At 44.3% G+C, this 23210-nt stretch overlaps 1 protein-coding gene across 2 annotated transcripts; it reads right to left on the reverse strand.

The window, feature by feature from the left end:
• Window positions 1-1163: 1163 nt before the first annotated feature.
• WSB1 (WD repeat and SOCS box containing 1) lies at window positions 1164-18888 on the reverse strand. 2 transcript variants are annotated; one of them, XM_055131658.1, is made up of 9 exons: window positions 18544-18888; window positions 13265-13433; window positions 12304-12572; window positions 10042-10173; window positions 9137-9237; window positions 6765-6937; window positions 4874-4987; window positions 2917-3024; window positions 1164-2684 (listed from the first exon to the last, which is right to left on the reverse strand). In XM_055131658.1, the coding sequence occupies exons 1-9, from the start codon at window positions 18581-18583 to the stop codon at window positions 2525-2527; spliced, it is 1266 nt and encodes a 421-aa protein (XP_054987633.1). In that variant the 5' UTR covers window positions 18584-18888; the 3' UTR covers window positions 1164-2524. The 2 variants fall into 2 exon arrangements, with proteins under 2 accessions (XP_054987633.1, XP_054987634.1); XM_055131659.1 differs by lacking the exons at window positions 1164-2684; window positions 2917-3024; window positions 4874-4987 and having other exon boundaries at window positions 6923-8275.
• Between the last annotated feature and the right edge of the window lie 4322 nt (window positions 18889-23210).

Raw genomic sequence — 23210 nt, forward strand, 5'->3', positions numbered from 1 at the left:
AGAACAGGTGAAACTCAGGTGTGTTTTGCCAAGTGCTGTGTGGAGCTGGTAAGACCCTGGTTTTGATCCTTGGTACAAGAAAATAATGCAGCCTAACAATTTGGAGATGTTTGTGTATCAGTTCTGACACACATGTGGGCCCCCCCCCCATGTCCCACTAGATTCCACCAGAAGTGATACCTGGTCAAAGAATGATCACAGAGCACAAAACAAAAAAACAAAACAAACAGAATCTGAGATCATTTTGTTAAGAGAATTTAGTCGAGAAATTAAAGACAATTATGACGATTCTCTGAGAGGGATAGAGGAATTGAACCTGGGTCAGCCACGTGTAAGGCAAACACCCTATCCATTGTGCTATTGCTCCAGTCCAATGGGCTAGCAAAACATAAAAAGGAGGGACAGGGAGAGGACTGAGATTAATGGGAGCTATTCTGATATTGTGAGACGCCAAGCCCACTTTATGGGGCCAGAGACAGTCCAGGGGGTAAGGTCCTGCCTAGCATGCAGTCTACTCCATTCATTCCTCAGCACCATACAGGGTTCCACACACAGCCAGGAGTCACTGCTGGGACTGAGCTGGAAAACAGCCTCTATATACCACCGTTATAATCCCTCCAAACAAAAATCATGTTCTATTTTCATCTGGATATGCTGACTGGGAAGTCAAACTACTAAAAGTTGCGGAATACAGATGGCAGCTTCTTTTAAAGTTAAAAAGCAGGAGCAGGATCAGCTGGATCTCTCCAGCTTAAGTTGATGCCTAGTTTCAGAAGTCAAGCACCATGAGGTATAGCCCCAGGCCCTGAATACACAAATGAATAAAATATTACAGGAGTCCGACACTTTATTTTGTTTTTTCTTCTTTTTTGGTCACACCTGGCGATGCACAGGGGTTATTACTGGTTCATGCACTCAGGAATTACTCCTGGTGGTGCTTGGGGGACCATATGGGATGCTGGGAATCAAACCCGGGCCGGCCGCGTGCAAGGCAAACAAACGCCCTACCCGCTGTGCTATTGCTCCAGCCCCAAGAGACACTTCAACTCTGAAGTCACCCGAATCCCAGCTTGGGGTGCATGATATCCCTTCTTTTAAGATGTTCCTCTCATATTTCCCAAATAAATTTTTATTTACTTCACTAAAAACAAAACAAAATAATGAAAACAGGCAAATAGTATTATTGGGAGTCTTTTAACACATTAAGGATGATTCGTGACATTTTTTAAAACAAGTCTTTAATTAAAAAACAACAAAAATATATAATCGAGCATTTTACATAATACATACATTCTTTTTTCTGCAGGTAAGATAAACAGAAGGCAAAAGCAGATAAACTGTATTGCTTCTCTTTGGCAAATAACCAATATTATCCTCTGCAGAAACACAAGATACATGTTAAAAACAAAATAACAACAAACAAGACACCCCCCCACAAACAATAAAAACCAGGGCCTTAAAGTAACTGTCCCTAGTACAAACAACAAAGTATTTAGCAAGAATACAGTAGGTGAATTTCTCAAGCTGACTACAATTTGTAATACTTTATACCACAGAGGTTAAAGCAGCAAGCTGCTTCCCCAAATCCAGGCCCACAGTAATATTCAGTGGAGGAGGAGGAAATATGGAAATACTCTTTCATTTCTAGTTATACCTTGGCTAGTTTTTACTTTAAAACATCAAGTTCAAATTCTACCCCTCAGCTGTCATTCCTAAGGAAAACCAACACTTTCACTTTACAAAATCTGTTTCTGTTGCAGGTCACTTGTCTGACAGCTAACAGGCAAGTCCGCATTTTGCATGAGGCAATCCTGCTTTATTAAGTCAATGTTTACTATCTAATAGTGTTCTAAAATTTAGAAAAAAAACTGTCCACTTTGCAGCAAATGTGATGTATAAACACACACTGTGCCTCTACTGAAGCAATATATACATGTCAGACCTAAAAATGAAAAAAGCAAAAGTGTATTCAACACAGAGCACCTTATATCTAAATATATACATGTACGTTATTTGTTTTCACAGTTAGATACTAGGGGGGAAATTTACACTTGACAGGTTTAGAAATATTTCTCCTACAGTTGATAAATAATACTTTTAAAATTTAACTGATCAAAAGGCAGTATAAAAATGTATCAGATTAGGCCAGGGAGGTAGCTCTGTGGTAGAGCACTTGCCTTGAATGTGTAATATCATGGGTTCGATCCCCAGCACCACCAAAATATAAAAAGAACAAGAAAACTTCAGGGATTGGAGAGACAGCTGACAGGGCTGAGAACATGCTCTGCATGCAGATGGCTGGGGTCTGATCTCTGTACTGCGCAGTCCATCCCCTGTCCAAAGCAATATTGGATAGGCCCCAACTGCCCCCTTTCCCTCGTAAAAAAGGAAAAAAAATAAATTCCCAACAAAAACAATGTATCAAATTAAATAAATGTTCTACACCTTGGAAGTATGACACTCAAAGTCAGTAAAGCTTGAGGTTTATGTGAAGTGAATTCTGTTGGTCCCTAAAGAGAGTCCTCTAGATGCGATAGGAGAGGAACTGCAAGACTTTGGAAGGAACCGGCAGCTCCAGGATTTCATGGGGAGGCATCCCTCTCCGGATTGACATTCGGCATAAATGCTGAAGGCTAGGAACCTGCCTTGGAGTCGCCCAAAAATACACACTTCCATCATGTGTCCTAAACAAATAAGACAACCACAAGATGAGTCACCCGAATAGACGTATTTCCACATCCTAGAACTCACACTGCTGACTAAGGCTATGTATTAGAACCAGATCAACAATGAAAGCTGATGGCCACTATAGAAAAAGGTGGTCAAGGACCCCTATGAAAAATTTACTGAAAACTCAATACTAGCACTGACTAAAAGCCACCTAAAACTGCCAATGAAGCAGAAAAAGTCTCTTACCCAGCAGCTAAAACACTGCCATCAGTAGAAAAGGCACAGCAAAGGCCATTGCTCAAAGGAGCAACTTGCACTGGACAATCCTCATCAATTCTCCAGAACCTCACCAATCTGGAAATGGAAGAAAACTTTTCAGTGACAATGTAACAGAATTAAGCTAAATCAACAACAGTTAAATATCAGAGACATGCAATCACATTGAGTATACACACACACACACACACACACACACACACACACACACACACACACACACACACACGCGCACTGTGTGTAAATTACTATTAACAAGCAATTACTGCATCTTTCTTTATACAATATGTATGGTCTATCAGAGGTTTGGATTATTTCACCTAAGACTAATGCATAGCTGTCTTCCCTTTCTATACTCAAATCTAAAACACTCACAAGGGAATACTTCCTCTTTACTCTTTGCACACTGACACAACCAGGAAATCTAGTGTTTTTTACATCTTTCAAAATCAGTTACCAAACGTTGTCACTTAAATAGAATATGCATAGTAACAATAGAAAACTGACCTTCAGAATCTGAGCAAACAAGAACATGATCGATAACAGAGAGCACTCCTTATATGTTTGCTATAATTCTGTATTCTGGAAACGTGATGAAGAGTAAACCAGAGGCAATAATAGAATGCATGCTTTGCATTTGTGAGGCCCTGGATTCCATCCCACAACTTGGGATTAAGGACCACTTTCTGAACTGATGTGACCAAACTGATTACTGTTGTATTCGTTCACAATGTAATTAAAAGCACAAAAAATGCAATCATTACCATGAGTTTCTTCTGCTTACTCATTCATAACAATTTATCTAAGAGTCATAATTATTGTGGATACAAATTATTGTTTTTACTTCTCAATTTTGAAAATCTCTTTCTCTGAATCTTCAGAGATACCCACTTTACTCACACTGGATAATAAATAAGGAACACCGAAAATACTGTTACCTTTGGATTACGTGAACTACCCTGGGGCTATCCTATTTCTATTTTTTTAGAGGCCTCTCCTAGATATTCTTCAGGCCAGGGTTTCTTTCTCTTTTAGGATTTTGGGCCACATCCCATGGTGCTCAGAGCTTGTATCTGGCTCTGCTTGGGTGACCATATAGTGCTGGGGATCAAAATGGGGTCAGCCACATGGGAGGAAAGCACTTCCCACCCTCACTATCTCTGTCCCCACCCCCACCCCCAGGTCAATATTCTATAAAATACATCGATAGTTCTTCATGCAAGTTGTCAGGGGAAAACTGTACAAAAGCTTTTGTCTTGGGGACCACACTCAGGGGCCAATCTTAGTGGTACTCAACAAACTATGTGCTACCAGGGATGGAGGTGGAGCTGCCCACACGCAAAGATGACACTAGCCCTCTGACTACCACTTGGCAACCAAAAAAGTTTTTTTTTTTTTGCTTTGGAGGTCAATACCTGGTGACAATCAGGGGACCATATGGGGTGCGCAGGATATAACTTAAGGCAGTCACGTGCAAGGCAAACACCTTAACCCCTGTACTATATCTCTGGCCCCAGAAAAGCTTTTTATTTAAGCCTTAGAAATATTTTCATTGAGAGGGCCAGAGAGTTCAAGAGGTAAGGTACCTGGATTGCATATAGCTGACCCTACTTTGATCTCAAACATACAACATATGGCCTCGAACAAAGTCAGGAGAAGTCCTGGAGTACCATAGGGTATGCCCTCACCCAGCCCTCACAAAGGTTTCCTCTGGGATTGGGGGTCACTGAATGGGCTGGAGCTCATGCTCTGCATGCTGGAGCCCTGGGTTCCATCCTGAGCACCACAGGAAGCCAAACTCTTTCACCCTTCCCACCCTTGAGCACCACCAGGTGTACCCCTGAAACCACAAGAATGTCTTTTATTAAGTGTTAGGATGACAGGCAATATTTAAAAGACAACAGGCCAAGATATAATGCTCACATACTTGTCGTCAGCGAGGCTTGCAATATGTAGTCCATCGTGACTGAAAGATACGGATCGTACCCATCTGTCATTTGCTCCTCCAGCAAATATTGGAGTAGGTGGGGGAAACAGGTGCCTGAGGTCAAATACATTATTTTCAGTGGATAAGAGCATCACTTTAAGAAACAGAACTACCCGTGCAGAAAGTACACCCAATCCCTGAGGCTCCTAAAGTGACCTTAATGACACAACTGAGGACAGAATAGAGTTGAAATATTCAAATTAATTAAACCAAGCTTAAAATAACTATTCACCTTTTTCGTTCTCTTTACAATGTGGTTTAGGATCACATAAAGTCAAAACTTGAGCATTAATCATTAAGCTCTATAATAAATCATCACTTGTACAGTCATACACTTTTTAAAATTTTATTTGGGGGCCACACCGGATGATGCTCAGGGTTAACTCCTGGCTCTGCACCCAGGAATTACTCCTGACAGTGCTCTGGGTATCATATGGGATATCAGAGGTATGGAATCCGGTCAGCCACGTGCAAGTGCCCTGCCCACTGTACTGTCAGAAACTTTTAATAACATCTTTATCAAAAAGAGATGACTGGGTAAAGAATACAACACATACATAATGGAATACTACTCAGCCCTAAGAAAAGGGAAGTTTGCCACATGGATGGATCTGGAGAGAATCATGATGAGTGATAGGGAGTCAGAGGGAGAGGGACAGACACAGAATGATCTCACGTGTGGAATCTAAAGAAACAAAGAGCAGAACTGGTCTGCATCCTTTAGAAGCAGACTGCTGGGTGAGAGGCAAATATGGAGTGGGGGGGCATTGGTGGAGGGATCAATGATGAAACACTGCATGCCTGAAATGAAATGAGTGACTTTGTAATTCAGGAGAGGAAGAGGGAGAGGGGAGGTCTTTAGTGGGAAGCTTTCCACTGGGTGGGTGTGGGAGAAGAGACCAGAGAACACTATGACAATGGTGAAGGAGAGTGGTCACTGGAGGAAGACAGGTTCTAAGAGGAGGTTAAAATGATATGCATGATCCTCTATCAGTGACAATACTGTAAAACACAACGTCTAAAAAAGGGGAGGGAAAGTGCTTGCTGTAGAGGCTGGAGGGAAACTGGTGACATTGGTGGGGGGAAGTGGACACTCGTCAAAGAACTGATACCAGTATATTATACACCTGAAACTCAATCAGGAATAATTTTGTAACTTTGTAAATTCACGGTGATTCAATTTTACGAAAATATGGAGCAGACTGATAGTACAGCGGGTAGGGCCTTTGGCTTGCACCTGGGTTCAATCGCAAACACCCCATCCCATGCCAAGCACCTCCAAGAGCAACTCCTGAGTGCAGAGCCAGGAGTAACACCTGCGGATCACTAGGTGTGAGCCCCGATTTTTCACTTAAAAAAAAAAAAAAAAGCCAAATTTATTTTTAGAATTTATAGCTAAAGCTTCGGTCTCTGTATTATTTACACATTAAATGATAGATTGTAATTCTCTGTTTCAGATATTAGTGTTTCTAGGAATTCATGTAACTTAATACTGTACTGCCAGATCAGTCAGTACATGTAACTAGTCATTGTAACTAGTAACATGTAAGTGCTGGAGCTATAGCAGTGGGTAGGGTGTTTGCCTTGCACGAGGCCGACCCAGGTTCGATTCCCAGCATCCCACATGGTCCCCTGAGCACCGCCAGGAGTGGTTCCTGAGTGCAGAGCCAGGAGTGACCCCTGTGCATCGCCAGGTGTGACCCAAAAAGAAAAGGAAAAAAAAAAAAACCAAAAAAACCTAGTGACATGAATCTAATAATTCATGTAACTTAATACTGTACTGACTGTCAGAGAGCAAACTCCAGACTGAAATGATTTATACTACACCCACCCAAATTCCATGAGAATGTCTCCAGCATATGGATCCCAAATATATACTCGTGTATCATAAGATGCAGTAGCCAGTAATGCTCCATCAGGAGAAAAGTCACAAGCTACAACATCATGGTGATGTCCTTCCAGTTTCCGTATCATAGTGTATTTATCCATATTCCAAAGAAAAACCTGCAATAAAAAGGCAAAATGTTATAGCTCCCTTCAGAGGCACAGAGGACAAAATGGCACATCTTAACTGAAACTCTTGCATTTAATTAAGATTACATTAAATTAAGCATCATAAATTATGGATAATTAAAATATGCTCAGTGTCACAGTCAGATTAAAATCAGTCTTTAAGTTAATTAAAGTAGACATGCAAACTCTATTTCAAATGCTTCTGTTAAATGTTAATTTAAAAATAAGCCTAAACATAAGAAGGCAGTGCAATTTAACCACCAAGTTATACTGAAATTCATTTATTCCCCAAAACTAATAACTAAAATATACAGAAATAAATAGGGTTAAAGTACTACAAACCCCCTTCTTTTCCTTTTTTTTTCCAGAAACTACCAAATTTTAAAAAAATATACAGACAGAAAACGTAAGGTTAACAAATTGTTACTCCATTGGCATCTCCCTTTGAGATAATCACTTGTTTACAATAGGCTTGGGTCACCAACGTGAGCCTAGGAAGAGAAACAGATACTGCAAGCAAAGAGAATTTTCACAGCCAAATGAAATTTCTTTGGCAAACATAAGGATGTTAAACCACATTACAAAATGAAATCACTAATTTAAGAAAATAATACAATTTAACATTTCTGTGAGTTAAGATTTGCCCATCTTATTTTTCCCAAACAGACCACAATAATAATTCATTTAAAGATAAAACATTAATGTTATTAAGGACAAGTTCACAAATAGTTTTAGTTTTTAAAGATCAGCAGTTAAACTGTGCAGAATTGTTCTAAATTTGACACTAATTTTTAATGTTAAATGTGTTCTTAAAGTTTAAAACAATCCTAAGACAATCGCCTTATGGAATAAAGCGATCCTTTGGACTACATTTTTTTTTTCTGCACAGACATAGTATCATTCCAAAGAAAAATACAAATTTTAAATTGGATAAAAGACTTAAAGTACCTACAGAATTCCAAAAAACAGCACAGAGAAACCATCGAAAGCCAATTACATTACATTACATTGGTTTCACGTGTCAGACTCCCAATTCCTTCCGATTGAAAGACCAATTTACTCAAGGAGTCATGCAGGTTTCAACTGTGGGTAATTATTTTAAAAAAGAAAAATAAGAAAGAAAGAAAAGCAGAAAGTGGACATCGACCAGCACCTGTGTACGTACAGTACACCTTGCAGCCGAATGCAAGGTTACTTCATCCTATGGTAAAGGTCGCCCCCAGCCCGGTAGCCAGAGATGCCACTCTTTCTGCCCAGCTAACACCATTGTGCGCCTGTGTGCGAGTGGTGCCAGCATAACCTCAATCACACCAATATTGCTGCCACCACCTGTGACAGGGAAAGCAAGAAGCATATGGAAAACACACAGCCTAAAATAACAATGTCAACATCTAGCTTTGTTCTTCTTATGACTTTTAAAGAAATAATCCTTTCTAAATTTCCAATATTTGCAACTAGCATTTTAACATACATTTTGTCTAAATAAATTACATTTTATCCAGTCATCCCACAAACCCCCTCCCCCATAACCCCCAAATTATTACGACTCTCACATATATTTGGTCTTCAACCATTGGCATAAATATCTGCAGCTAGTAGATCTCTATACAAAACTCAGAGCTGATAGACAACTAAGAGTTCTCTGATAAGTTGTGACCCTCTAAGAATCACTTTAGATTTAATCTGACTACAAGCACACTATGAAAAACAGAACATATCAAAATTCATCTAAAATTTACTTTAGAATATACAAATGCAATTTTTATTACTAGATTTTTTAATTACTCCCCCCCCCAGTTAAATGTCTAAGACCAGTTGACACCCAAAACTTTTAAAGCAGCAAAATGGACCCCAAACCTCCACCCCAAATAGAACAGAAAATAAGCAAGAGAATGTCTCAACACTTGGACTAAACCTCTTCTAAAGTACACAAACTTGCCTAACTCTGACAACAAATATTACATACTCTCTTATTTTACAAATCTCTAACTAAATACAACCCACTTTCTTACTTCACAATCAACAGTTGTATTTTTCAAATTTCCCTCATGCAAATTCTTCCCGATCATGAAATAAACAATTTAAGATATTCATGACACCGAGCGGGCTTAATCAGTTACTCAGATTTCAACGATTATGCACACATTATAATCCAATTCACAGTGAATGTACAAGAACTTTGACACGTACTGCTTTACTGGCTCCCACTGAACACAGCATAGAAGAGTCAGGAGAGAATGCACAGTTGTACACCCAGTTCTGATGGCCCCTCAATACTTTCATCATGTTTCCTGAACAAAGAAATATTTGTTAATCCCAGACTTCACTACAAATGAGCAACACTTCAAAATCAGAATCACTACCTTCTACACTCAGTCATTTACAACTGCGGTTGGCACACCCACCCTCAGTACCACAAGAATATGTGGCCCCTACAGAGGGTATGTACAAGGACAACTGAAAGAAAATGAGTGTGGAGCAAGGAATGCAGCTCCGTGGCAGATCACTCGTCTTGCATGTGTGGGTCTTGGGTTTGCTCCCTAATACCAAATAAATGATTGTGACCCCTGACAAGCACCAAAGGCCACTGCGCAAGCATAATCAAAGGTGAGAAAATGACTCTGTGCTGTGATCTCAGTACCATCAATAGAGGGAAGATTTTTGTTAAAATTATTGTAAACTCTTCTTACTAGAGGCTAAGAAGGGGTTGAAATGTTCATCTGCAAACCTCTTAAAACAAGATACTCTCTTGGGGGCTGGAGCGATAGCACAGCGAGTAGGGCGTTTGCCTTGCACGCGGCCGACCCAGGTTCAACTCACAGCCAGGAGTAATCCCTGTGTATCACTGGGTGTGACCCAAATAGCAAAAAAAAAAAAAAAAAAAAAAAAAAAAGCCAGACTACTTAGAGTAACTGCTGACTTCTCTGGTCACATTTATGGTTTTGTTTGACCTACTAAGGAAACAGATCAAAAGATTAGGCAGAGAAAAGAAACTTTGGCCATCTGTTGCTTTTGAAGTCAAATGTCCCGTAAGAGCCCAATACCTTCTCATCCAAGTAGTAAGTAATTATTTACCATAGTCTGGAAAAACATACCATCATCTTTTAGGTCCCACACTCTCAGAGTTTTATCTCTTGAAGCTGAGACAAGGATCAAGCTCCCATCTGGAGCAAAAGTTAAATCTCTGACCACATCACTATGATCCACCAAGTTAAGGAGGAGTTTTCCTAAAAAAGGAATGGAGAAGAGAAAAGGGGCAGAAACTTTTTTTTGGTGGGAGAGGGAATTAAAATATGGCTGCTCACCATTAAAAAAGAACAATGTTATATTTGGGCCCCTTAATTTTCTGACTTATGCAATCTAGTATTTACTATTTGTACTGCTTCATTTCTGGTCCTTTCTGGTAGGTCCTTCCTTTCCTGTGTCAGAAAGAGAGCTTCATGGGCTGAGCGTAAGCTGACAAAGCCCTGGTTCCTGGTTCAACCACGGTCCTGTATTTTCTCCTGACAATCCCATAAGCAACCCTAAGCACAGGGCTGATCGCAGCCCCTGAATACCCCTGGGTATGGTCCTAAACCAAAATATAACAAATGGATTTTCCCCCCAGGGAAATCTATTAGAATTTAAAGGGAAGCTAGATACACAGTATAGGAATTAAGGTGTTTGCTTTGCATATGGCCAATCTCAATTTGATCCCCAATACTGCATACGGTCTCAACACTTACAGGAGTAATACCCTGAAAAGACAGGAAAAAGGCCTAAACACAAAGCCAGGAGTGGCTTCAAACAGAAGTTTAAAAGGCAACAAAAACTTAAATGTAAGGGCTTACTCCTGGCTCTGTGCTCAGGGACCACTTCCTGGCAAGGGCTGGGGGTGGCAGGAATCAAGTTACTGACACAAACTATTTTAGGCAGTGACAGGTTTTTATTATTATTATTATTTATTTATATTTTGGGTCCCAGCAGTGCTCAGGGTTAATCCTAGCTCTATGGTTAAAGATCACTACTGTGTGTATTCAAGGGATCATTTGGTGCCAGGGATCACATTTGAGCATGCAAGTATAAAAGTTCCACCATTGAGGGGCCGGAGCAATAGCACAGCGGGTAGGGCGTTTGCCTTGCACGTGCCCAACCCGGGTTCGATCCCCAGCATCCCATATGGTCCCCCAAGCACTGCCAGGAGCAATTCCTGAGTGCAGAGCCAGGAGTAACCCCTGAGTATCGCTGGGTGTGACTCAAAAAGCAAAAAAATAAAAAAATAAATAAATAAATAAATAAAAGTTCCACCATTGAGCTACATTCCTAATCATAATAGATTTAATTGTCCAAGGAATATAACCTCTCAGTCTAGTTAAACTTTAGATAACAGGTCACCAAAGCCTCCAGAAGGTTAGATAATGATTGTTGAAAACCAGATTTACCTTGAAAGCCACCAAGCTATTAGTCATTGACTGAATAAAAATACAAAAAGGTCACCTAGACATTTGAGCCATAAATTACATTACTAATTCATGTGACAATTAAACATTCCTTTCCAGGTGTAATAGTCCCTCCAGGGGCTGGAGCAATAGCACAGCGGGTAGGGCGTTTGCCTTGCATGCGGCCAACCCAGGTTTGATTCCCTGCATCCAGTATGGTCCCCTGAGCACTGCCAGGAGCAATTCCTGAGTGCAGAGCCAGGAGTAACCCCTGTGCATCGAAGGATGTCACCCAAAAATCAGGGGAAAAAAAAGTCCCTCCAAAGCAACCAAAAACATGAATTCTGGTGGAATTCTGAGGGCTGGAGCAAAAGCACAGCAGGTAGGGTATTTGCTTGCATGTAGCCGACCTGGGTTCAATTCCCAGCATCCTAAATGGTTCCCTGAGCACTGCCAGGACTAATTCCTGAGTGCAAAGCCAGGAGTAACCCCTGTGCATTGCCGGGTTTGACCCAAAAAGCCAAAAAAATAAAAATCTATATTCCTGAATTAAGACTATAAATTTGAGCCAGAGAATTAGTATAGTTTGCATGCAGCCAACCTAGATTCCATCCCTGGTGCCACTTATGGTCCCTGAGCTCTACCAGTAGTAATCTCTAACTAAGCACAGAGCCAGGAATAAACCCTAAGCACCACCAAGTGTGGCCCAAAAATCAAATAAGTAAATAAAACTATAAAGTTAAAATGTTGGTCAGGCCAGAAACATTTGAATCACTGGCTTTTTCTTTTCAGTAAGCTCAAAATCCTCCAAGCAGGAGCTGGATCCCCAATGGTCCTCCCCCAACTCTGCAAATCATAAATTCTTGTGCCTACCTATGAGCAATGTTATGCATCAATGGGTAAAGCAATCAGGTTTGCTTAAAAGGTATGACTACATACCTGTATATGCATCCCATATTTTGATACGTCCATTGTTTAACCCTGTGGCAAGAAGTAGCTGATCTTGTCCAAATCTGAATCGATGCCATTCTATATTTACACAGCAGCTCTGTTTCTCTGGAACTGAAGATCCAAAAGCAAGACTCCAGACTATATCTCCACAGTCTATAACGTGTTCACAAAGCTTATTTTTCTGGCCACCATCACTATTTTGTCTTGACAATCTCAAACTGCTGGAATTAGTGATATTCTTGGTGCCATGCAAGAGACTGGAAAGGGGTATGAAAAGGGGCAGAAGGCAGATTAAAATCTATTTACTTTGGACTCCTGTGGATACTCAATAATGATGAATACTTGTTAATATAAACTCAGTATTATTCTAAGTGATAATGAACAATAACCACAGATTCCTACAGATGGCAAAGTTGCTCTTAGCGAAAGAGGGCATGACTGAATAAATTCAGATGAAAAGCAATTCTCAGTGACTGAGAAAGAGTAGGCTCAACAATAAAGCAATGTATAATTTATCAATTTATTTCAAAATTTTCCCCCAAATCACTATTATCAAGTAGGACTCTTTAAACATATTGGCAGGGAGTTTGTTCAAAGGGCTAGAGAACATGTTTGCATGCAGAAGCCCCTACATACCAAAAACCAAACGTACAAAAAAGGGAGTAAATAATCGTGTGTGTGTGTTGAGGAAGAGACCCAAGGTCTCATAAAGCAGGGTGTTCTGGTGACAACTGCCACATTCCCTGCTCTAATTTGCCTTAACACACAGAAAAACTTGACACAAATGTATCTGATAAAATGGCTTATAAAGTCAGACAATTCTTAACACAAACTTTTGATGCTTGCATTTACAACTGTCTTAGATACCAAAATATTTTGATTATTCCACAGAGGAAACAAGAGATAAGAAGGGTGGGGGAGAGACAAAATACAAACAAAAATTTCTTACAAGTTTTTTCGGCACTGGGACCACGGGACAAGTTTTACTGTACGATGTCCTTGTGACCAGGCAAAGTACGAACCATCTGGTGCGAAAGCAACAGTCCAATTTTCATGGCCACATTTCTTGTCAAAAGGAGCTGCTGGAGCTAAAAGTTCACCTATAGTACGTGATCTCACTGAAAGGAAAATAAAAAGAAAGCATCATTTGGAAACAATATAAACTAGAGATAAGTCATGCTATTTTAGGGGGGCAGGAGGGAGGTTCCCTTTCTGTGCAAACAATGTATAGAGTTCTGCTCTCTATGGTGGAGGGGAACTCTATACATAAAGACCCCTTAATGACAAAGCTATCTTCAAGTTTTGTCAAGTAACTTACCTAGAACTTCCCAAGGAGTTTTAGAACATTTCAAAGAAAACTGGACAGATGACAATGAAAGGGAACAATCAGGTTTAGCAATTGCTGAACTCCTGGCTTTTACACTGCCTTGGAATTTCAAATTACTAACACTCAAAATGATAAAGGTCTATTACTTTGCAAACAATATACTACCCAAAACACTTGGTAGCCTACAACAAATCATAAGTCACTTCCATGCCAAATTTACTCAATAATACCTAAACCATTAAAAAATATATTACATAGGGGGCTGGAGCAATAACACAGCGGGTAGGGCGTTTGCCTTGCACGCGGCCGACCCGGGTTCGATCCCCGGCATCCCATATGGTCCCCCAAGCACCGCCAGGAGTAATTCCTGAGTGTAAAGCCAGGAGTAACCCCTGAGCATCCCTGGGTTGTGACCCAAAAAGCAAAAAACAAATATACATATATATATATATATATATTACATAAACTCAAAGGAAAGCACTATCAAACCAGAATATCTTTAATATCTTCATTTTTTTCTGAAGCCAAAGTCACAAAAATCATAAGAACCTTCAGAACAAGAGATTTAAAGTTTACTTAGTCCAATTCCCCAAGCAATTTTTTTTTTTGGCTTTTTGGGTCACACCTGATGATGCACAAGGGTTATTCCTGGCTCATGCACTCAGGAATTAACTCCTGGGTGATGCTCAGGGGACCATATGGGATGCTGGGAATCAAACCCAGGTCGGCCTCATGCAAGGCAAACGCCCTCCCCGCTGTGCTATTGCTCCAGTCCCCCGAACAATGTTTTAAGTTCCATTGTATTTATGATTCTCAAAAGCCTTTAAACATCTTCTACTAGCTACAAACTGTTGCAAATCAGATGTATAACAGGTGCTAATGAGTAGAAAAGCCAGTCCAATTTTCATGGCTTTTCCTTGCCCAAGTGATCGATTCATTAAGAGAACTAGTCTTAAAGAAAAAGAAATGTTTAGACATTTTTGATGCTCATAGTAAGGTGTATATAGGTTTATGTATTTGAGATTATCAGAAATATTCATCTAATGACTCAAAACCTTCCCTCCTGGACCGAGAAACTGCTTTATCTGCTGGGCTCATGTTTCACATGCAGGAGGTCCAGGTCTGCTCCCCAAATCCCTGCTCCACATGGTCCCCTGAGCACTCCCAGGGTTCTACCCTGAGCAGAACTGGTTTGTGTACCCCTCTCACCAGCACCCAGCACATCTTCCTCCTTGCCAGCTACCCACTCAGCCCTAGATTCTAGCCTTCTAAGCCTAATCTTGCTGTCACAAGACATTTATATACTAAGAATAGTAATGCTATCAACATCTCCCCTCCCCAAGATCTCTGGTCCTTTTGATCTTTCCTGATATTATACTGTTTTAATCCCAGCCCTTATTTTTTCCTTTTTGAGTCACACCCAGCAATGCAAAGGGGTTACTCCTGGCGGTGCTCTGGGAACCATATGGGATTCTGGGAATTGAACCCAGGTCAGCCGTGTGCAAGGCAAACGCCCTACCTGCTGTGCTATTGCTCCAGCCCCCCAGCCCTCTTTCTGTTTTTTTTTGAGCCACACCCAGGAGGGCTACTCCCAGCTCTGCTGATGGACCTTGCAGAGTTGGATTGGGGCCCCCCCTCCCACCCTCAAGCATGTTCGTTCTGCAGGCACTTGGCTCACTGAGCTACCTCTCCAGCTCCTCATTTCCATACTTTTCTGGAAAACTCACTATGAATGGCACTCTTAAAAACCTAAGCACAAGATTATAAAGCAGTGCCTTGGAAAAAAAATGTTTATGTTAACCTTAATTTATGGATTACCTGCAACTCCTTAACATCCTAGGTGCATGATTTAATGACCTTTTGTAAAGGAAAGACTGCCTGTGGGGGAGGGGGGGAATAAGTCATGAGATGATCCCACAACATCTATGTAGAGCTAACACCATCTGAGTCACTAAACCAAGCAAACCAGATGGGGTTCTTTCGTCACATTCCGAGCAAGGAGCCTCTTTGAGGAGTGCCTTGTGAAAGAGAACAGAAGCTCAAAGGAGTTGAGCTGCCTCTCCCTCAGAGATCTCTTTAACCATTCATGGAATCTCTCTCTGGCAAATAACCAAGAAAAGGAAAAGGAAAGTCTTACTGACAGATACAAAGTTATACAAATCAGTTAACTCTGTATCCAAATGCCACTTTAAAAGAAACAAAGAAACATCATTAGGAAGCTTTTAGAGTTGGATATGTAACTCATTGGTAAAGTGTGTTCTTTGCCTGTGAGGTTCTGGACTACCCACTCAACCAAAAAGTACATATATTAAATGTACATAATATCTAGGAAAATAAAAAATTGAACAAAGGTTACTCAGAAAAATTTTTGGTTTTGGGGCCATATTTGGCAGTGTTAGGACTTACTTCTGGCTCTTCATTCAGGGGTTACTCCTGTGGTACTTGGGGGGCCATATTGGGTTCCAGGGATGGAACCCAAGTTGTCTGCGTGCAAGGCAAATACCCTATCCACTGTACTATCCCCTCAGCCTCTCAGAGGATGCTTTCAGCTTATGCAGGTATTATTTTCCCACAGGGCTGGACATCAAGTACAGCAAGCAGGTAGGGCACTTGCCTTGTACATGGCCAACCGGGGTTGGATCACCAGCACCCTATGTGGTTCCCCTGAGCACAGCCAGGAGTGATTCCTTGCAGAGTCAGGAGTAACCCCTAAGCACTGCTGGGTGTGGTGCAAAAACAAAACAAATAAAATTTATTCAAATGAAGTGAACCACAGAGAAATTAAAAGGAGGTCACTCATATGCGAAGATTATAGAGGGGAAAAGCCCCACTGAACAAGAACTTTTGAGTTCTACATTCAACTTCTGGTATTTGTAGCCTGAAAATATCACTAAAATTGAACTAGAAAAAATTTGTTGTATGTTATAGTTATTTATGAAAATTCACCAATATACTGAAAGGACAGGGTGTTTTGGCTTCTTCAGTTCCCCCCTTTCTCTAGGAACACCACCCTCATGTACCTGGTATTGTTATTGTTTCTTGCTTTGGGACCACACCAGGTGATGCTCAGGGATTATTCCTGACTCTGCACTGAGGAATCACTCCTGGGCAGCCAGGAAGAGGGGCGATTCAGGACGCTGAAGATAGAAACTGGATGGGCTGCATCATGCAGGTCAAGCACCATTGTACTATCTATCCAGCCTTCTCCTGTTATTTAGTAAAGGCCTAGTTATTCAAACAGGACAAGCAGGCTTCTGAGCACTGAATTCTCCTTCACGGTTTGGTTTTGTCCTCCCTTCTATTTTTTCCCTGGTGCTGGGGATCAAGCCTCCGGACTCATATAAGCAAAGTAAGTGCTCCAATGAGTTACACCTGGCTGGAAAAAAAAAATTTCTTAAAAAGTGGAGGATTGGGGCTAGAGCAGGTAGGATGTTTGCCTTGCCTGCCGCTGGCCCAGGTTCAATTCCCAGCATCCCATATGGTCCCCTGAACTTCACCAAGAAATGAACCCTGAGCACAAAGCAGTGTTAAAGCCTTGAGTACAGTCCAATGTGTTCCACTTTAAAAAAAAAAAAAAAAGAGGGTCTTTGGGCACTTTGGCAGTGATGAAGGTGCCTTGCATATCAAACCTAGTCTTATAACAATGTTACCTAAACTACAGTATTTTTTAAGTTTTAATAAGGGCTGGAGAGAGAGCATAGCGGGTAGGGTTATTTGCCTTGCACGCGGCCCACCCGGGTTCGATTCCCAGCATTCCATGCGGTCCCCTGAGCACCGCCAGGAGTAATTCCTGAGAATTACTCAGAGCAGAGCCAGGAGTAACCCCTGAGCATCGCCAGGTGTAACCCAAACGCCCCCCCCAAAAAAAAGCTTTAAAAAGAAAAAATGAGTAAATTTAGGGGCGGTAAACTAGCTCAAAGAGACGAAGAGAAGACTCCCAAGGCAGGAGGTCCGGTTCTCTTACCAGCTTAGTATAGTTCACCGACCCGGAGCACTGAGCGGAGTATCCCTGAGCACCTGGGCTTGTAGTTTTCCAACCCCAAAAAGTGTCAATAGTGTCTTCCGGGGCCGGAGAGAGAGAGACGGTACAGGGGCTAAGGTACTTGCCTTGCAAGCGGCGGACCCTGGTTCGATGCTCAACACCACATAAGGTCCCCCGAGTTCACCTGCCCCGATCTGAGTGCAGAGCCAGAAGTGAAGCCCTGACACTGGTGAAGGGATGGTGTTTGAATAATGTATAACTGAGACATAAACCTGAGAACTTTGTAACTTTGCACAAGGTGATAAAATAAGAATAAATAAATAAAAATTAAAAAAAAAAGTGAAGCCCTGAGTACCGCTGGGCGTAGCCCCCCCCAAAACCCCTCCGACCCCCCCTCCCCCGCCCCGCGCCAATATGCACCTTCTAATGCATGGTTTCAGGTCCAGTGTCACTAATCCTAAATCGATGCGCAGTGCGCGGCACAACCAAACCACCCCCCCACCAGACTCCAGTAGCTGTAGCAGGGCGAGGTGCTTCCCACCACGCCCCGCCAGCCCAGCCCGCTCCTCCCGGGCGCTCTGCGTTAGAAAGATAAACTGCTCTGCGTCTCCGCCCCCGTCCCATTAATTTTTTTTTTTTTTAGAAAAAAAGACTTCTTAACGGGCCGTGGGCCCCAAGGCCCCTTAAAAGCCCTGGAGGTGCTCTCGAGGACCCCGTTCTTTCTTGGAATTGCCTGGCCCGCCCCGGCGTTCCCCACCGTCGGCTCGGAGCGCACGAGAAGCCGGGCTGCGCGCCCCCCGCCCCGCGCCCCCCGCCCACGGCGGCCGGGTGCGGGACGGCGCCCCGGGGCTCCCCGCCGGCCGCTTCCTCCTCCCCGGGCGCCGCCCGGCCCCCCGCAGCCGCGCGCCCCCGGCCTCACCGATCTCTTTCTCGTTGACCCTCGGGGGAAAGCTGGCCATCTATGGGGCACCGTCTAAGTCCCGGGGAGCACGACGCGGACGCCAAGACCGAGAGAAGCGGGCGAGGAGCGCCGAGGGGCGTGACGCGGGGCTGGGTCCCTCCCGGGGCCCGGGATGGAAGGGCGGGGCGGGGGCGGTCGCTGCGGCTGCTGCTCGCCTGGCCCGCGCGGAAGCGGCGCGCCAACGCTCTGGGGACCCGGCTGCCGAGCCCCGCACAGACAATAGACCCTGCGTGCCCCCCGCCTTGCGCCTGCGGAGCCACCAAGCGCCTGCGACGCGGTCGACGGCAAACGAGACACTGGAGACAAAATGGCGGGCGCCCCGGGTACTAGCCGGGCGGGGCGTGGTCTGGTGACGTCACGTAGCCCCGCCCCCGGCGCGCGGGACGTGCCGGGCCGGGCGAGCGCGGGCGTGGTCGGTCCGGGGGGCGCCTAGCGGGGGGACGAGCTGGCGGCGGGGGGCGGGGGCGGCTGGGGGCGAGGGTGGGGGTGGGGGCCCGGCGTGCTATTTCCGAGTGGAAGGGCCTTTGAGGACGCTAGCAGAATGGTCCAAAGCCCTGTTAGCCCACAGCTCAGAGATGGAGTGGCATGGAACGTGGCGGAACCGAAAAGGAACACAAAAAGCCGTTCCAGACGGCGACTCGGCCTGGCCCCCTCCCCCCAAGCCCCGCGGGCCGGCGCCCTGGAGGTGGCGCTCCTCGGGGGCGGGGAGGGCGGGGGGGACGGGACCGGCATGAACATCCCTCTGCCCGGCACGTCTGGCCACGACGGTTCCGGAACGAGGCTTTGGGCAGCGTGGAGGTGACCGTCGTGAGAAATCGGGAGACCCGGGCATGATGGCGCCCACCCCAGCCCGCGACCCCCCGGAGCTGCCTTTGTCCCCGCCGCGCCCTGCCCGCCAGGGCCCCCTCGGGGCAGCGGCGGGGCGGACGGTCCGCCGAGTCCTGTCCAGGTGCAGGCAGGCGCGGACTCAGTTCAGAAGCTGCCCTTCTGTCTTACGCACAGGGTGCGGAGTCTGGGGGGCCGCTAGCTCCGGGCTGAGAATCCCAGCCCCCCGGAAGCCAGAGCCTTCCCTAATTACAAATGACTTATTTGCATTTTAATGGGCCCTTTTGTGGACCTTGTTCCACAGGAGGCGGTGCCGAGACGGGGAATTTCAAATATGCGGCAGATACTGGTGGGAGGGGGAGGTGCTCCGCCGAACTCTGCGCCCTCTCAAGTGACAATGTGTAGGGCTGGTCGACTTGTCTTTTTCTTTGCTCCATCATTTCTACCGATAGAAAAAATGTTTTGTAGTAAAATATAAAAAGCCACCTCCCCTCGGCTTTGTAAGAATCAATTTATTACATTGAGTCAGCCAACATATTTCTTGAGGTTTTTCTCAGTGTCAAATATTAAAGCTAATTTCTGAATATTTACAGTAGAACAAAGGGAAAAAAAATAATCCGGACTGGTAACTAAAAAACTAACATATCGCGGCTGGATATGTTGGTCGTTTGCCTCGCACGCGGCCGACCCGGTTTCGGTTCCAGCATCCCATGTGGTCCCCTGAGCACTGCCAGGGGTAATTCCTGAGTGCAGAGCCCGGAGTGACCCCTGTGCATCGCTGGGTGTGACCCAAAAAGAAAAAAAAAAAAAAAACTAACATATCTAATCTCCAGCCCCATGTATGGTCCCAGAGCCCGCCAGGAGTAATCCCCGAGTGCACCAGAAGCAAGCCCTGAACAACCGTTGGCTGTGCTCCCACCCCTCCACCAGTACCCCCAAATGCGTTCCTAGGGGCCTGAGCGGTGGTAAGGACGGCAGGGCACTTGCTTTGTAACCGGATTTGATTTCTGGCACCTTTGATTTCTGGCACCTCGCGGGGTTTGATCCCAGGCACTCAGTATGGTCCCCCGAGTCAGGAGAAAGCCCTCAGCACCACTGGGTGTGGTTCAAAAACCAAACAACAAACAGCTTATCAGTTCCTGCTAGTTCTTTTGAGGGGATGTGGGGAGGAGGAGTTGAACCACACCTGGCAATGCTCGGGTCTAGTCCTGGCTTGGTGCTCAGAGATCTTGCCTGGCAGAGCTTGGGACCAATATGTGGGACCAATGACTGAACTCGGGTCTCTGGGTGCAAGGCAAGTGCTTTATCCACTGGACTTTCTCACCGGCCACCTGCTAATTCTTTTAACCAGCTGCTATTACCTGTGTTTCATTGTGCTATTTTATACAAATTCATGGAAAATATTAATGCTTTGGTGTCTTCTTAGTTTTTGTTTGGGAACCACACCCTCCTGTACCTGGGGCTTTGGGATGGCTCTCGGTGGTGTTCAGAGGACTATGCAGTGCCAAAGGTAAAATTTACTCCCAACCCCTAGTACGCAAAGACTATTGAGCTCCTCAGAGACTGTTCAGCCTGCTGATTGTCTGGCTCACTTCTCAGCTGCCTTTTAATTATTTGAGTGACTTTTTAATATGTGTGTGTGTGTGTGTGTGTGTGTGTGTGTGTGTACCTGAGGTGTTCAGGTGCTGTTTCTCTTATAATTTGGGGAATTTTGCATAGAATTCCCACCTCCAGCATACAAAACTTGTACTCCCCAACCGTGTGCAAGGCAACACCTAACCTGGGTTCAATTCCTGGCATCCCATATCGTCCCCTGAGCCCTGCCAGAAGAATTCCCTGAGTGTAGAGCCAGGAGTAACCCCTGACCCTGAGCAATGCTGGTTGTACTGCTCTCAAAAAAAAAAAAAAAAAAAAAAAGATCAAAACTCATACTCCAGCCAGTTGAGCTATCTCTCCAGCCCAACTAGGTGACATTTTTTTAAGCAGTATTTTTAAATTTCTCATTTGTTTTGTTTGGTGTCCATACCCAGGCTTCCTCCTAGCTCAGAGACTATATGTGATGCCAAAATAGAACCTGGGTCAGCTGTGTGCAAGACAAGTGCCTTAGCCTCTATACCATCTCTTGAACACTCCCCACCCCATATTTATATTTTAACATCAAATCTGAAGACCGTCTTATTCCTTATGGCTCTCCTTAAGCTGTGGCTCTTCAGAGCTCTCTCCTTGGCCCATCGCTTTCTGCTGTTGTGTTCTCCTCGGGTTAAGGCAATCTCTCGGGGCTGGAGTGATAGCACAATGGGTAGGGCATTTGCCTTGCACGCGGCCGACCCGGATTCAAATCCCAGCATCCCATATGGTCCCCTGAGCACCGCCAGGGGTAATTCCTGAGAGCATGAGCCAGGAATGACCCCTGTGCATTGCCGGGTGTGACCCAAAAAGAAAAAAAAAAAAAGGCAATCTCTCCTCTGGGCTTTACCACCGAACAGATCTATGTGAAGATTCTCAAGTCCTGACCTGACTTTTGTCTTGAGCTTAAAATGTACATATTTGAATACTTGCATTAAGGCATAACATGTCAAAACTCAACATACCATCTCTCCCATTCTCCTTGCATATTTTCCCTACTCCAGCAAGCATGTCTACCTCATCACCTAAGTCAGAGCCAGAGACTTCTTTTGTCTATTTGTTTGTTTGAGGGCCACACCCAGAGATGCTCAAGGCTTACTCCCTGCCTTTGTGCTCAAGATCACTCCTGTTGGGGAGCAAAGACTGTATGGGGTGACAGGAATTGAATCTGGTTGACCATGTATAATGCAACTGCCTGTAAAAAACTAAGGCACGCCGAAAGAGCGTGCGCACTTGTGGGCTCTTTGGGCAGCTGTCTCACCACCCACGTTCAGTGCTCTGGAACCACGGTGTATGGGCTGAATCAGGACGGCTGTTGGTCAAGGACAGGCGAAGGAAGAACGAGGACCAAGCTGGTTGCTGATTAGTTACCATTTATTCAATCTTCCATCTTTCTTCTCTCCCTCACTCCTACCTTCGTCCTCTCTTGTCCTCTCTCTGGATCTCTGGATCTATCACAGCACTGGATTCTCCTGTCTCTCTCCTCCCTTTTTTCTCTCTCCCCCTTGTCCCTAGGCTACACAGCCAGGTAGCAAAATCAACATAAGAAAGCGCTTCCTGGGGCTGGAGCTATAGCACAGCGGGTAGGGCGTTTGCCTTGCATGTTGGTCAACCCGGGTTCAATTCCTAGCATCCCATATGGTCCCCTGAGCACCGGCAGAAGTAATTCCTGAGTGCAGAGCCAGGAGTAATCCCTGTGCATTGCCAGGTGTGACCCAAAAAAGAAAAAAAAAAAAAGCCCTTCCTGAGGGCTGTCAGGTTCAAAGGCAATACTACCTAAGGGCATTCCAAAGTCCTTCCCCACTGTCAGCAGGCAAAATACCTCTTAAGATTTTTCTCCTTTCCTTAGTCCAAGAACTTATTCACATCTTAATACTAGTTATTTTTGTATGGACATAGCAAGAGATACATTGAGGCTTGCAAGGCAGCTCTCCTGGCAACATCTTGCCACAGATTTAGACTACAGCACTCAGGCCAGATTAGTCATTCCTAACCCTAGCAGGGTCCAAATCTAGGTATCACTGTTTGGATCATGACAGCATTTGTCCATGACCAAGCTCTTAACTTACAGTTAAAAACATTAGGCACTTTGGGGGGCCGGAGCGATAGCACAGCAGGTAGGGCGTTTGCTTTGCACGCGGCCGACCCGGGTTCGATCCCCGGCATCCCATATG

The sequence above is a fragment of the Sorex araneus genome, chromosome 3, assembly GCF_027595985.1.
Source record: "Sorex araneus isolate mSorAra2 chromosome 3, mSorAra2.pri, whole genome shotgun sequence".
Classification (NCBI taxonomy): Eukaryota; Metazoa; Chordata; class Mammalia; order Eulipotyphla; family Soricidae; genus Sorex; species Sorex araneus.

Excerpts from the sequence above, each read along its gene's own strand:
- WSB1 (XM_055131658.1), bottom strand. The coding sequence starts at position 18,583 with ATGGCCAGCTTTCCCCCGAGGGTCAACGAGAAAGAGATCG. Across the intron at positions 9,238-10,041 it reads GTGGGACCTAAAAGATGATG|GAAACATGATGAAAGTATTG; the intron begins GTATGTTTTTCC and ends TTCTTTGTTCAG. Across the intron at positions 3,025-4,873 it reads GCAAGCCTCGCTGACGACAA|ATTGGTGAGGTTCTGGAGAA; the intron begins GTATGTGAGCAT and ends TTCCATTTCCAG.